Genomic DNA, 16243 nt, shown 5'->3' with positions numbered 1-16243 from the left:
GTTGTAAAATAATTAAAAAATGAGTACAATAAACTATTTATCGAGCTAAAGATTGTCCAGCATACTAGAACAACTTTTAAATGTATATGAAACTGTTTCCAGCTTAATGTATCAATTTATCGATGCGCCACACTCTTGAGAAGTAATTTATACCGCTTTACAGTGTTGAACTTTTAACATTAACATTATTAAAGCTCTTATATACGACTCCTTTATCCTCTGTAATCAACAGAAGATATTATTGCTCATTACAGCATTATCACTTTTGCTCAGGAACACTAGTTACAATAAATTCTCATTTTACTTTAAAAAACACGAGCAACTATCATATTTTGTATACATCTGTCACAAATAAGCACTACATTTGCTTACATTTGAATCGACCTTTTACTTCTTGCTTTAGCAAAATAGTAAATTAATTTCAGAATATAAACAACCGTTCATATAATAAATTGAAGAGAATTAATAAACATCGAACAGTAAGACGGTATGAGAAGAAATACAGAGGATACGAGCTTTTGCATATATAGCACCTTGCGCCATTTTAAAGAACCAGCCAACCTGGTGCGCGGCAAAAATTAAATTATACCTTGCTAACCGAAAGCATATGCTTTCTTGTTCGATCTGAGCAACTCTAATTGACAAATACACTCCACCTAATGCGGGCTAGGACTTTTCGAAGATTAACCAATGACGTTCGAGGACCGTCGACCAATCCACATACCGTTAATCCCGTGAAAATCAGCTCGCATGGCGGTGCTAATTTTTGGCCACGGTTGCCGAAATCCCGTGCAAACTTTGGGCAAACGTTTCGCACTAGTCAAAATAAACTGTACCAGGATCTGCGGTAGTTAACGAGGAGCAACAAAGGATGCGAACGTTTAAATATATTTTGGGGAAGCGAATCATTAAAATGTACAAAGGAAATTCTTCTGTACTTCATACGTTGAGGGGGTCAATCCTGTGTAATGGCCGTTATTTTTTTAATGTTTTCTCGTAATTTTTTATAGTGAAATGAAAAAACACAGAGCTTCCAAATTTTTACTACATATTTCTACAGCCTTTAACTGTAACTATGAATTTTTTAAAGCAAAAATATAATGTGGATCACGAGATTTATTGCTCGTATGTAAAAGAAAGGTAGGTAAACGGCGTCCATGATTCCGGCAGACAGGCTAATCTGAAATAAAAATAACAAATTGCATGTTAATCTGTGGATGACTGTTGCTATCGTGAAATTTTGGGTCTTAATGTTTAAAACCATATAAAAAAAAATTGAATTTTCAAGATTTTTAAAACATCCTAGTTCCGGCGATAGCCAACCATGTACAGATTAACATGCAATTTGTTTCTTTTATTTCAGATTAGGCAGTCTGCTGGTATCATGGACACCGTTCACCTACCTTTTTTCTACATGGGTGCCATACGAGCGATAAATCTCGCGATCCACGTTATATTTTCACTTAAAAAAATTCAAAGTTACAGTTAAAGGCTGAATAAATATATAGTAAAAATTTGGAAACTCTGTTTCTTCATTTCGCTATAAAAAATTTCGAAGAAACCTTAAAAAAACAGCCATCACACGGGACGCGACCCCCTTAATGCCCACAAATAATAAACAATATTCCAAAGTCCCCAGTACATTTTGAAATCCCAATCATGATTTCACAATTGTTCTCGCGTTTTAACGTCTCCATTCGGCATGCAAATACTCCCCGTAACGTGCACGCAACGTTGCGCGTTTACACGGTCGGACGCGTCGGCAAGCACGGTTGCAATTAAATGGTGTAACGTGCTCCTATCGATATAATTACACGCGAGATCGTCGATAGGGAAAACCGAAAGGTTAGCCACGTGTAAACGAGGAAAGAACAAGAGGAAGACGCCACGGAACCGTAGCGTGGAAGATGACAAGGAACGACCTAAAATCGACGTTCCGAGCGCTCGTTAGTTCCTCCAGGAGGCAATGCACGAGCGGTCGCGATGATTGATGACCGTCGCGCGCGATTATTACCGGAAAAACAAGACGTAGTGGCTCGAAACCGTTGGCAAGATTTTCTTTGGTAGCGAGTCCATTCCGAAAGTCATTATTACACGGGATTCCGTATGGGTGTATCGCTGCCCGCTGTGCGGCCAGTCTCGCATAAAATTGAATCGCGATGAAATTTATTGTTCGAAATTGAATTTAAGATGTTGCAATTTCTTGTGGAACATTCGAACCGTACGGCTGGATTTGACGAGTGCTTCCAGAACGAATGCTCGGAATCGTAATTCGTTGCGATAAACAGCCATGCACGGGGAAACCATTCCGAAAACTGCAAAGAAAGACAGGGAGCTACCGGGAAGACACGATGAAGAAATAAGTTTCGCGTCTTACAGTTACAATCAGAATGATAAAACGAAGAAAAAGTCGGGAACAAATTGCTTCGACATAAGCGTGGCAAGTCCTGGGAATCCTGCGAGGACTCGTGCCGTTTGGTTGCGGGGCGTGGGAGACCGTCGACCAGCTGTGCTTGGCTGTTGATTCAAGGACCATTACACAATGGCACTGTATGCACCAATGTGGATTTTAGATGAGAAAGTCACGTTTGCGTGGAACGTCTCGCGGCACACGAGCGACGAAAAGCAACGAGGAATCGCGTTTCCCGGAAAACCAAAGCGTAATCCGTGTACGAGTAAACAACCAGCGACGATTACATCTAGTTAACAAGGAGTGTAATGAATTCGAGCCGGCGGTAATTGCCGTAGATAATCCGATTCGTTCTTACGATTCTTGCTCCCCGGAATTATACAGAGTAACCGTTCGCGTATCACAAATAATTTAAAATTATCGCGCCTTGTCCCTTCTCCAACGATTTAGTGCATTCTTATCCTAGCGCACCCTTATCCACTTCTCTCTCGATCGAGTGATAAGATCTATAGGTAAGCTAGAAACGATCAAGAAATTACGACTTGGTAGCACGTAGATTGCATCGATAATAGATTAATTAGACTGTTATATATTTGTAAAGCAACGTACTACTTGATATACAATTACAAATAAACTACGAAATAATATTTCAACTGACGTTCATTTCAAAAGTGTTCACAGGTATGGAAATAATTATAAAATAAAGTAACGTATAATATAATATTTGAAATGACGCTGTTTCCAAAGTGACCAGATACATGACCGTAATTATAAAATAAAGTAACGCGCGATTTGAAATAATATTTGAAATAATATCGTTTGAAAAGTGGCTAGGGCGAAAAACGTTCGATGTCTGATACGGTAAATTGGAAGTAGCGAATGCTAAATGGATTATCTCTGGCTCGGTTCACGCGGAGCCCAATTAGAGCGAAGTCACGGCCAATCAACGTGAAAGCGCGGTACGACGCGCGAGGCGATGCGTTATCATTCGCGAGGATCGCGAGCGACCAGTTTGTGGGAGCGAAGGTGGTTGATAACTCGACGCGCGGCGTCTGCCGCCACGACAGCCGCGCCATGCAAACGTATCTGCGCCGACTGCACATGCACGTCTGCAGAGATCGGTGAATGTAATACGTGCATACACAGTAATGCGCGTGCGACGATCGGTGTGCACCCACGAAGAAGTTCAACCGAGGTTCGCACCGCGAGCTGGGACTCGGTAAGAACGCTGTTTCTCACTTACAAATTGCGAAACACTCCGGTATCCGCAGCGGGATCCTTCCCTGTTATGCGCGCGAAAGAGGAGAGTGACAGCGAATCGGCTCGAGAACGTTTCGCGTAACTTCCACAAAATTTTGCGTCTCGATTATGATAGCACCAAACACGAAGGCGCACCCTAGGGTTACGTATATCGTTTGATGACGAAATCGAGTTATTATTAAGTCCTTTATTAATTTTTTGGGTTAAGGGTTAAGGTTAGGTGGATTAAAAACTGTCCCACCTTTTGCTTTGCTTTTTAGTATGATCTCTGAATTCTTTACTTTCATCCTTTTTTTATCGTCTAAGTATCGATTACCCTTGACGTTGTTATTATATGAACTCGATAATAAAAATTATTATCGATAAATAAAAATCGACTTTCGGTAAAAATAGAACGATTTCGATACTCTATAAACGAAGCACATTCATGTAAAACCTACATGTACCAGTTGCAACACACCGAACACAATAGAACACATCATCACCTCCTCATCAGCATCATACCAACGAGAAAGAAGAAAATTCAAAATCCATGAAAACATCGAAAACGCCACCGATACAATTGAAAATTGTAATGACAATTGAAAATCGTAATTGTAATAATCATGTTCCTTAAGCAAACAAAACTATTCACCCTAAATTTAGACGTACCAGAAATTCATGTAGTTGCTAATAACCCTGTGAGGTGGATGTAACTATAAAAACACGATAAAAAAATTTTTTAAAAATTCATCGAATATATAGTTTCGCTGCAATTAATTTCTAAAGAATCGAAAAAAATTCGCATCCCAAAGATGATGCAACCCTTGTTTTTATTCAAGTCTTTGAGGTTGAAATTATTCATAGTCGCGCTAAGGAAACAAAAAGGGAGTGAGAGAATGTACGACGCAACAAAAATAGAAAAAAATTTTTGCGACCCGATGCAATCTAAATATTGCAATATTTTCAGTAATGAAGCATAATAAAAACTGAATGGTTTCAACAATCTCAAATTTATTTTAAAAATGTCAAAATATTTCCAACCTCCTATTTTATAATATTGTATCTCGAAATAAGACTCACTTTGGATACCTATTATACGTTGTAAACTGTATCAACTAGTATTTATAAATTTCTGTTTAAATGTTCATGAGTCTGATTATGATGAGAGTTCTTATATATTACATAACTGCTTGGCTTTTACAAAAGCACTCCATATTGAAATGAATTCATAGGAAAATGTGAACGGAACTCTTTAAATAATAATAGCGAAATTTATTTCGTTACGTTAGTGGTGAAACAATAGTCTAGTGATCCGATAAGCTTAACTATGCGCTACTGGAATAAAAAACGGTTAAAGAGTTGATTTAATGGAACGTTAGCCTCGTAAATGCGGCTTTCGATTGTTCGGTCGCGCGAGCATGTAATACGAACCAACAAGCGTGTCTACGAAGGGGTTTCTTCTTTTCAAACACAAGCTTGGCTGGCCGCGTGAAAAATTAATCAAGGCATCGTTGCACGCGCTAATTGTAAAATATTACGCTTACCTGGAAATCCGTTAACCAGAACATTGAATAAAAATTACTAATAGAAAACTACGGACCGTTTAAATTGTATTTGAAACATTAGACGGCCCTTGAAAATCCTCGATTTCAATAATGAAATGTGCTAATACATTATAGATACATATAATATTCGAGTCTCCAGTACTTAGTTGCACCTATTACAGTTGGAGTGATGAAATTAAGACACTAAAAAACAGTAGTAATTTTAGTTCATATATTAATATATCAATGAAATACATTTCATCGTATTTATATGAAAACTCTGATTTGTACTTGTGTACATTCTTTTTTCCTTGAATTCAAAATTTGGTGTCATTATCTTGCACACTCCGAGAAAATACGTAGGAATTGAAATACCTACTTGATCGATATACAAAATATTGTAAACAAAGGCTAAATCGTGAACTACAATTTTGTTCGTTTGTTTATTTGTTCATTTTATACGGGTACGTAATTTGTTTTATATCGATTATTGTACCTACTGGTCCGGTCTTGCTCGTTACAAATCACAAATTTTGCACATATATGTTTTTTTTTAAATTAATAACTATGACCACTGAGAGCTGCAACCTTTTTTCAAACCATTTTTGAACACAAACAAGACATAATATCGTAAAAAATACAAAAAATACTTTTTCACGCGAATAAAATATTATTAAGTAAAAGAAGTGTAATGACTGTATGTAAAAATTCATCTGTCGGCGCTCTTAACCAACGATGACGAACGTCAGACGGTCCGTAAATGCCAACTCCGAACAGAATAAAATACCTTGCGTATAAAATCTTGAAACGCCGCATTCGGCAGAAAGCTTCAACTATTCCCATGATTCAATACTGCTGTATTAAATGCTACTGCGATTCAGTATATCAACTGAATCGGTACGAGGACAGTTTTCAAACAGATTTTAAAACGGACAGTTCGTTAAGTCGAGGACCATAATCCAAGTCAGGACTTTAATCTTTCTCTCTAATGCTCTCTATGATAACGTTTACGTTCATTATTTATGATAACGCTCGTTTACAAGACTCGTAATTATGTTTCCTAAGCTTTCATCGTTGAAAATGCATCACTCGATGATATCGAAAGGTAATAATGAAAATAAAGAAATAAGCGATACACGTGTTTATTTTGCAAGTGAAACTTTCACAGAGTTAAGATATTCATTTTCATTGCATTCTAAAATAAGATTTGATACGATAGACAATGGGAACTAGAACGTAAAGCATTTCCCGCCAAAAGATATATGTATATACGAACGCAAGATACCTTTCATTTATAGTGTCTACAAAAATGATACGTGGTCATAAATTCTTAAGCAAATCATTACAGACTGCATATTGCCTAGCGTCGGTACAGTAATCACATAAATAGACAAAAAGTATCCACTTAACGTATGTGGGTTAGCAAATCAACCTTGTCGATGTGATATCCTGTTTTTTGTTTCGACAACTTCAATAACTTGCTTACTAAGATTAACATAAAAGGCAAAAAGTGTCACTAGTTACGTCAAAGTTTCTTACTATCTTCTATACTTTTATTACAACATTAACAAACCAAAAATTCATGCGCAATTGTTCTCATTGCTCTTTCATTTAGCCTTTCGTTTAAATAGATGATCCATTTTCTATTCTTCTTCTAAACTAATCATTTCTCCAAAGGTTTTTAAAAACCAAGAGGACCAAGGTTACCGAAAACAGGGAAACTCCGCAAATTCGAAACACTCGGGTTCCCATGACCGCTCGTTGGGGGGAAAGTTATTAGTTAGTCGGCGATTAGCCGCGTGTAAAGCATTTGCTTTATCGAGGCGCTCATTGCCATTTATCAGGCAAAAGAGTGACTACGTACATGCTCTTACGCCCGCGGAGAAAGAGAGAGACGGAGGGAAAGAATCGAATGATTAATAGATACGATCGCATTGACCTAAGGTAGAACAGGCCCCGTGTATCGCCAGCGTTGCAGACACGACGCGTATCGATGAACGAATAACAAGAATTTTTCTTTTACCGAACAAGACCAATATAATCCACTTTTACGCGTTTAACTTGCTTCGAAGTGAATATATCAAGAATATGTATACGCTAAACGTAATCCAAAGGTGTACGCATTCATGCAAGGAGGAATATTAATATTACTATATTATTCAACAGAACGCATTATGTACGTTTTCACAATATAAATGCATAAAATCCGTAGTCTATTTCTTAAAACCACTGACTGGATAAAGAGGAAGCGTGAGAAACATTATGATTGCCAAATTGCTAATAAACAAAAAAAATAGATGAACATAAAACTGTATTTACCTCAATTACAGCTAAAACTAATTGTGGATCACCCAGCCTTACAGATCGGCAATTTTCACAAAAATGGTATTCGTAACCCGAATAAACTCCGAACAGGTAGAGTCAAAATGCAACGAAGACAATTTTACTGTATGACATTCATCGGATAAGAAAGAAAATACTTCGTTATCTCCCTAAAAACGCAAGAACTTTCGGTGGGGTCTGATTCTCCGTACGCGTACCGAACGTTCGACGTGAACCTACTCTTTATTCGTGGCCATGCCACGGGAAATAATCTCTTTAAGCAGATTCGAATCTGGTCTGCGTAAAACCATTTCCACGTGGAATTGCAAAGAAGCTTCTTCACGGTGGTCTTCTCGCCGTGAAAACAGCAACGTTCCTACGGGTCTCACTTTTTTCCTTCGGGTCCCAGCAGTTTCGCGTGTTTTTCCTTGGTCACGAAAGATCGACGAAGGAGATGGCGAATTAAAGCGCGCCTTACGCTTCGGAGAGAACGGTCGCTTAATACTTGTGAGAACACGCGATGATGCTCAGACTTCGCTTGCGAACTGACAAAGTCCCGCGAAGAATGTGCCCCTGGGGCATAAAACGATGTAAAACTGCGCCGAGCAATTAAAGTGGCTGGAATTCTGCGAGACCCGCTCTTTAAGAATTCACTTTAATTCGTTTTAGTTTGGTACGAGTAGAATTTTGGCCTACAAGTGATAATAGGTGCAGCTTTCCAACCGGAAATCGCGAAGAAGCTAGATCAAGAAAATTAATTTTCTATTATAATGCATCAGTTGTTCTAAAAAATTGCGGTAAAACCATTGTTAATAGTCGAGTGATTTAAAGAAGAAGTTTAAAGTACATGGATCAAATTGAATAATTTGGCAATTTTAATGGTAAAATGTATCTGCCGATATGTTTGCCACACGGTGTACCAGAAATCTCAGTATAATCAGGGTGTAATCATTGATTTCCGCCCAAAATTAAATGAAAGTTTGCATGGCCTTTTGTTAAAATTCTGATACATGTATACTTGAACTTTGATCCCATAATCGATCTCTCGCATCGTTAGAGAAAATGTGAAAGAAAAATAGCGAAAATATTGAAAGATAAATTTCTTGTACGAAGAACCATTATATTTGTAAGCTTGACTCCTTAAAGTGTTAATTACAGAAACACGATTAACTATCAGCAGATGTTAATCTTTATCTCGTTTCAAATGAAACAATTGAAGAAAGGATATCCTTGAAGAAAGGATATTATTTAACATATTAATGGGTGGCAATTCCTTTGGAAAATAGAAAAGTCAATCAACCCTTTCTGTCCCAAATATTACATGTACATATGGCGCTCCAAAAGCATCAATTACAAACTGCGATTCTCGCAGCATCAAATTTAAAAATCTATCAACACAGAGACGAAATAGGCACGAGTCATCTACGTCATCCGATTCGATTTTATCCAAAGAGTCGACCAACGTTTGCATAAACCCTCCAAGCGTCTTGCTGCCCTTTCTCCGGTTCGAAAAATTCTCTCCCAGTCGAGTGGAGTTTCTCAGAATCTACATACTGCTACGCAGGATAGATCCTTTCGTGTTTTATAAGGGCTCGATGCTGTCCTGCCGTTGACTGACGGCACAATCCTCGATCCTTGCGCGATACCGAGGAGTGCCGCAGATCTTTGAACGAGCAGGACGACGTAACTGGCAGAGGGAAACGAAAGAACGGAAGGAACGGATGGACGTATGGTAGCCGAGGTCCTTAATTATGCGGTTTTACGCTATGCGCCAACAACGGGAAGGAAAGGAACGACACCGGGAGAAGGTTAGAGCGAATGCAAATGTCTGCGTGGCGTATAGGCCAGGTCGGTGTACGCGATGGTCGGACAGAGATCTTGCCCTTTTAGTTGCCAGATGCCGCGAGATACCGCATATCTATTCCTCTTCTCTCAATGTCCTCCGCTTGACGAAGAAAACGGAACGGTCGAGCAACTGGGTGGAGGTATTGAGGGAGTAATTGCTACGGGAGCACCTTAGAATGAAAACATCGTTACTGTAATAGTAATGAGATGGAAAACCATGTCACATACGATCCATAATGTTCGCTTTATGAGATTCGATTATTACTCATAAAACATGATAGTCGATCTATGCTAATATTATAAATGCGAAAGTAACTCTGTCTGACTGTTACCTTTTAATAGGAAGATGAAAAAGTAAATTTTCTTTTTTTTAGATATTCTTCTAGCTTAAGATCTATCAAATATTTCTACCAAATTATAATGTACAAATTTCAAAAGTACTATGGTTACAACCGTTTATATCACAAGTCATCCTGTGGTTAATCATCCTGAAGGCTAATTGAGCATGAAATGGTACTCTTTTGTTTTGGGTCAACATTATTTTTATATCCTTGTTGCTTACGGTCGTTAAATATCTCCACTAAGTAATAACAACAAAACTTCAAATCGTAAAAGTTACAAGCATTTGTGTTGTTATCAAAAAACTAAAGTTCTCAGACCCTTTTTGGAAAACCCTTTAAAATGGGAATCAACGACTGTATAACGGCAGTCGCCCGCATGCGAATGATTCAGGTGTGAACGAACCAATCCTATTCCTGGAGTGAATTATCGTCCGATTTTTCCAAGAGTGAAATCTCGCTTGGTGCGAACGATCGTCAAATTGTGACCTTTCTTGGAGAACGGGTTGCCGCTATAAGTGAACGGCGAGAGAGATGCTCGGCAGACTTTGGTACCGTCGTGCACGCGTTTCTCGAGTTACGCTCGTGTGTATGCACGTGTGCACGGAAGGCTCGTGTGGCCCCTGAATCGATGAAAGGGAACGAGGAACCGGTTGCAGGTCGATCGCACGTCGGATTCTAAGTCGTGACGGTTTCGAGTGTCTCTAACTACGCGATGAAGATGGACTGAATTCCAACTTAGATAATGCTGGTTGCACCAACGACCAAAAATCGAAGAAACTCGAATAACTGATAACCGACTTTGGAAGTTGTACAATCGCTACTTCTTTAAATGAGAATAGCGTAATCGTGCTTTTGTATCCGAACTCTGTATGTATTTATGCATATTTAATTTATAATATAGTCCAACTGTATTATTATTAATATTCATTGCAACTACTGCAGTAATTTATTATATGAATGAAATGTAACTTCATTCTATAGTTTGAATTCTAATTCGTAGTTCATTTAAAGGATAATGGATGAGAAATTCATTATCTTTTATTTGTTATAAGAAACTTCTACTTTCATAAGAATTTTGAACTTTTCTGAATTATGATGTAGCACGTAAAATCTTAAAAAAGGGTATAGTTAACATAGAACCGATGCAAATTAATTCTGTGGAAAAAAAAAGTATGATATCAAAAGTAAAATTCGACACAAATTTTATTAACATAATTATATGTTACTCTAACAAAATCGATTTGCGAATCGACATATATTCTTTTACTAGTATATTTGTACTATATACGTAAGTTGTACTTGAACGTACAAAATCATCCGGCCTTGTAACACCGAATTTTGACTTGCAAGAAATATTATACAACGAGCTTGCCTAAAAATAATTTATTTGATAAAGTTAACAGGTTAAAAGCCCTCTGTTCCCACAGATCAATGTAGCGAATATAATTTTATTTGTTTCAATAGACATCAATGTACTTTGTCCCAAATATAACCATGCAAGGATATTGCAAAAGAGTGTGATACAAGATGTACATGGTCATAATTACTTACTATTTCAACTTTAAGAAATATACATAGTTCACATTCCAATGACAATAACAATTATCTGAAACTAAAATAGACTTGCCTTTTGATAAATTCCAAATTATACATCAGCTTTGTATACACCAACTATTCTATTATATCTGATGATATGGCTATCAACACCACCTTAAATCGATACACTGAAAATAATTGTAAATTTCAATGTACAATTCTACAATAGATCCACATGTGAAATATCTCTCATTAATATTTAAATTTACATTCCGAAAATGACCCCCTACGAAACGCCTAGCAACAGAGCAACGAGTACTTCCAAAGACTATTAACTCGATGGATTTTGATTTTACGACGAGTATTATAATTGCCCGTTTTTTTAGCCGTAATTTAGATACGCGAAAATGAACGTGACGCTTGTATCGGGGCGCAGGCGACGCGTAGTTTTGTGTGAAAGCACGTTAAGTCCGGGCGAATCGTTTCCTAAGGAGAGAGAGAAGAGAAAGCCTGAGAACGTAAGAACAGCGAACGTCTGGAGAACTGCCGCCATGCCGCATTCAGAGTATCTCAACGCAAAGTAACAGACCCGAGGCGAGGTCCTCGGTCTGCTCTCGGAAGCAACTGCCAGCCCCTCTCGATCCGAGAACATTCCAGAATATATCCTTCTCCCTTCGTCCAGTGGACACTGACATTGCGAAAAAAATTGTTGTAGAAATTAATTCGGAGCTATAACTCTATCTTGAACCGATATACTTACTTGGCATTTTGGAGTACATTACAGTATCAATTTTCTAAGTTTTCAACCTGATCTCTATTATAATGTATCTATGTATACATGTAATTTAATCTCAACCTAATGGTCATTGTAACGCATTTATGTATATGAATTTTAATAGCCATAAAATTCTACTTATTGCTACTAATCTGCAATTGCTATAATTATTAAGTGCACTTGCAACCTGTTAGAAGAGTATCATACGTAAAAGTTATCATACGTAAAGAACGAAAGAGTAATGATACGTAAAATTGAATTGCTATTAAAATTCATATACATAGATGCAGTACAATGACCATTAGGTTGAGATTAAATTACATGTATACATAAATACATTATAATAGAGATCAGCTTGGAAACTCAGAAGGTTGGTCTTCTCAGTACTTTAACGTATTCCAAAATGGGAATAAGTTAGAACAAATATACACGAATATACCTGACTACTTTCGTCCTAAAAAGTAGAACTATGCTAGTCCTTTGGAAAGAGACCAATAAATACAACAATTACAATTCAAATATTCTGTAATATTCTGTAATATTCTGCAGTCAAGTGGATCTGATAAACGTATTTAATCAGTATTCGAGAACGCACAATTTTACATGTATCCCAAACTATCAGAGTCACAAAAGCAAATAAATAGTAATGTCACTAGCAAGAAAGAAAAATTGAACCTTGTCGATCTCTCTTATACTATTAACTGATCTCTATCAATTCTCAAAAGCTGAAATACCACAAGTCAAAATAATCCTGAAAATTGTCTTTAGCCGACTCGGATTAATTTGAAACCGGCCAGAATTGATTACACGATAGTTATTAAACAACCGAGGAACAAAGTTTGCATTTGTCCACGCATCACTACTCTCCAGATTTGCTAACTTTCTTTAGTCGTCTGCTTTGTACTGACTGCACGTTCTTCCCGCCTAAGCACTCATTGGTCCCAGCCAGCGTTACATCACAGACGACTGAGATTTATGTGTTGTAGAAAAGTGAAAATGAAAATTCATTATCGTTAACGTTTCGAAAGGTCACAATTTGCTATACGTCGCACTTTACATAGTTCTTGTTTAGTAAAAGAAAACCCGTATGTATAGACACCTTCCTTGCAGAAATACAAATAGGTGCATTAGAATTTGTTAAATATTATGCGATAACGGTGGATATTATTTCATATATCCTGTTTGACATAAGAATGATAAGAGACAAGTTTGAGGTTCTAGCAATAAAATCGTGGATACGCGGCCTATGACTTTTAAACGGAAAGGAAGTATAATCATATTCAGTCTGGAGAATAAATAGGTATTTATATTAAAATCAACATGATTCAGGATGATGCTTTTACAACGGTAGGACCGCGCACAATGGTAGCTCGAACAACCATAGTCATATCTGTTATCTGTACATTATTTTAAATCTTTTTTTGAAAATTCATCTTCATAACGAAACGGTACAGAGTAATTTCGTTTATACCAGGCATATTAATTATACAAATTGAAATGTCAAAATTAATATATCAATTTGCATTAAGTTTGATGAATCCTGAAATTACAGTATTTAAAAATTAAAGATGAGCTTAACATAGCAGTAGACTATAAATCAGATTGATGTGTACAAAATAATAATTTATATAATACTGAGTTTCCAGAAGGGAGCGAAAAAAAGCAAGCATTTGTTTAATAATAGAAAAAGAAAAAAAATAATTTAATTTATTATTTTGTACACAGATAAATTTACCAAAAATAAAGTCGAAACCTATACGTCGATAATGTTTATGAATGTTTGTTCGAACTGTGTGTACGAATGTACACACGAATACTTTCTACACCCACTGTATGTATTTTCAGAATTACGTCACTCTTATAGCAATCGTTCGAGACACGTATAGGTAAGAACTATTTTTATATAGAAAATTTCAGACCGAAATTGTGGTGTAATTTGCGAGGAGAGACAAGAAGAAACGGGTACGCGAAATGTTGGTTCGGATGTTTATGTGCGCACGAGGGAAGAACAGCTCGTTTCCTGGAAAGCGGGGTTGGGCACCTGTCCCTCAGGGATTGCCAACTTTAACGCGCGCGCTTATCGACAATATCGAAATTGAGCACCACTGTGACATAACCACGTGTATCCGAGAGTAGCACGCAAGGCGTTACAATTATGATGAAAATAAAACACGTAACCACTTTCCGTTTAGTCGTCAACAGTAAAAACACGAATTTCAAAGGTGAAACAACATTTTTCATTTCCACGCCAATGACAATGTTCCCCTGTACTTAAAATGTCCGCCCATGTAACGAACGTCAAATGGAGGGAAAACCTGCTAAGCTGTAGAATTATTTTGTTATGGTACGTACGCAAAATAAATATGTCAATTTTATTGGGAATAACGAACAAACGGAGTAGATAATAAATTAACGTTGATCAAAAGACCTCTGCAGAAAACTGAACACGTAAACAGAAATGTTAGCATTCTCGTTCTGACATTGCATCGAGCACGAAAGAAAATTTTTCGAAGCGGAATGGAACGACGAGGAACGCGGACCGACTGAAATGGTCAATATTTTCGAGACAGATAGTAATCGAAGGCAAGCACGACGATGTCCGAAATCGGTTCGGAATACCAATTGCACAGGACGAAATCGTTCAATAATCTTTCGACGCGTTGACCTCGAACAGCCTATACGACATTTAACGGAGAAAATATTCAAAGGAGACGCCGAACGTCAGTTAACGTTTTGGAGTCCAACGCGCCGGCGCTCGGCGTTGTTTCGTGACCTGTTGCCTAGCAGCGACATGTGGCGAACAACGACTTCAAACCGACTCTCGGAAAGACAGAGACTCCGACAAGGTATGCCCGTGGAAAAAAAATGGATGATCAGACTTACCGGATACTGCGGGCAGGGTCGCAAGCACGAGCAGGGGCAAGAGGAGAAACGCCATCGATGCGTAATCCAATTTTCGGCGTGGCAACAACATGATGCCGTGAATTTTATCCACACACATCGGGTAGACACACACTCATCGGGGCCCGGGCGCACACACTAGACAGAACCAACACTTCGGTGCACTTCAGTGTAAGATCCGCGTACCGTCACTTGACCACGCACATCGTCCGAAATCTATGTCACCTCCGACACCGTCCAGTAAAAGTGTATACACGTTCACGCGAGCTAGCACGAGAAAAAAACATGCGGCAACCGTATACGAACACGACCGCGTCCGAAACACTTCTGGTATCCCTATTGTTCGCTTAACGCGCTGAAAGTAGTTCCCCAGTGCGCGCGCACCTGCCTCCAAGGGCTGTATCACTACGCCACCATGGGATGGCGGACCGTGAGAGCCAATAGGAAATCAGCTACATAAGAAAGGGACCGTCGCGCGCATCTACTTTTCTCTTGGCGACAGAATCTTTTGAACGAAGAATTTAAACGTTTTACCGCCAATTTACGAATTGAATAATCGAATGGCTTTTTATTTGTTACTGTTGAGGGAATCGTTTTAAATAAAAATTAATGTACGGTTATTCACAAAGTTATTAACACGGGTAAAAGTTGATTATTAATAGGCAGAATAAAAGGATAATATGTAAAAGAACTTTAATAATTTGCTTCTTCAACTGAGTTTTAATCAAATATTAGGTTGTCCCGAAAGTCCCCAATTATTTTATGTGGTCGTGTTTATATAAATAGACAATCGAACTTCATAAATATTTATGTTGTAACAGTAATGGAGCAAAATGAATCGTGCACAATTCGGTAAGGTAACATAAAACATAAATTATTGTGCATGTATTACTTAGTAATAAAGCGAAAGAAACTTTTGGGACAACCTAATAGAAGGGGAAGTATAGTTCTTAGTCAAAATTTGATAATTTTCGTTTTTCTTTTTGCATTTCTTGACGTTCTGGGATACAAAAAGTAGTTAACGAATTTCTGTATGTATGGATATCTCTATGTATGTACAGTGGGTGTAGAAAGTATTCGTACACCGATCAATTTCCAACAAAATTATGTAAAATTGTAATTTATTAACTTATTTTTTAAAAACAATGAACTTCTACATATTCTCGGAAAACTCTAGAATAAATAGAGTACAACAAAAATAGCTATTTATGTACGTTACGAAATTAACAAATAAAAAAAAAATTAATCGATAGAAATGTTGAAGCAATAAGTATTCGCACAACTGTTTACTTTTTAAAAATTCATTAAAAAAAAAAAGAAATTTACA

At 37.5% G+C, this 16243-nt stretch overlaps 1 protein-coding gene across 1 annotated transcript in view; it reads right to left on the bottom strand.

The window, feature by feature from the left end:
- LOC128891840 (neurogenic locus Notch protein) overlaps nucleotides 1-15532 on the bottom strand; it is a 355943-nt gene extending 340411 nt beyond the window's left edge. The window contains exon 1 of the mRNA XM_054151691.1: nucleotides 14899-15532. Coding sequence (XP_054007666.1) covers nucleotides 14899-15016 — 118 coding nt within the window. The 5' untranslated portion in view covers nucleotides 15017-15532. The remainder of the gene's footprint in view (nucleotides 1-14898) is intronic.
- Between the last annotated feature and the right edge of the window lie 711 nt (nucleotides 15533-16243).

Source organism: Hylaeus anthracinus, unplaced genomic scaffold (genome assembly GCF_026225885.1).
Source record: "Hylaeus anthracinus isolate JK02 unplaced genomic scaffold, UHH_iyHylAnth1.0_haploid 12002, whole genome shotgun sequence".
Classification (NCBI taxonomy): domain Eukaryota; kingdom Metazoa; phylum Arthropoda; class Insecta; order Hymenoptera; family Colletidae; genus Hylaeus; species Hylaeus anthracinus.
The sequence above is the reverse complement of the archived record's forward strand: the minus strand, read 5'-3'. Positions and strand labels throughout refer to the sequence as shown.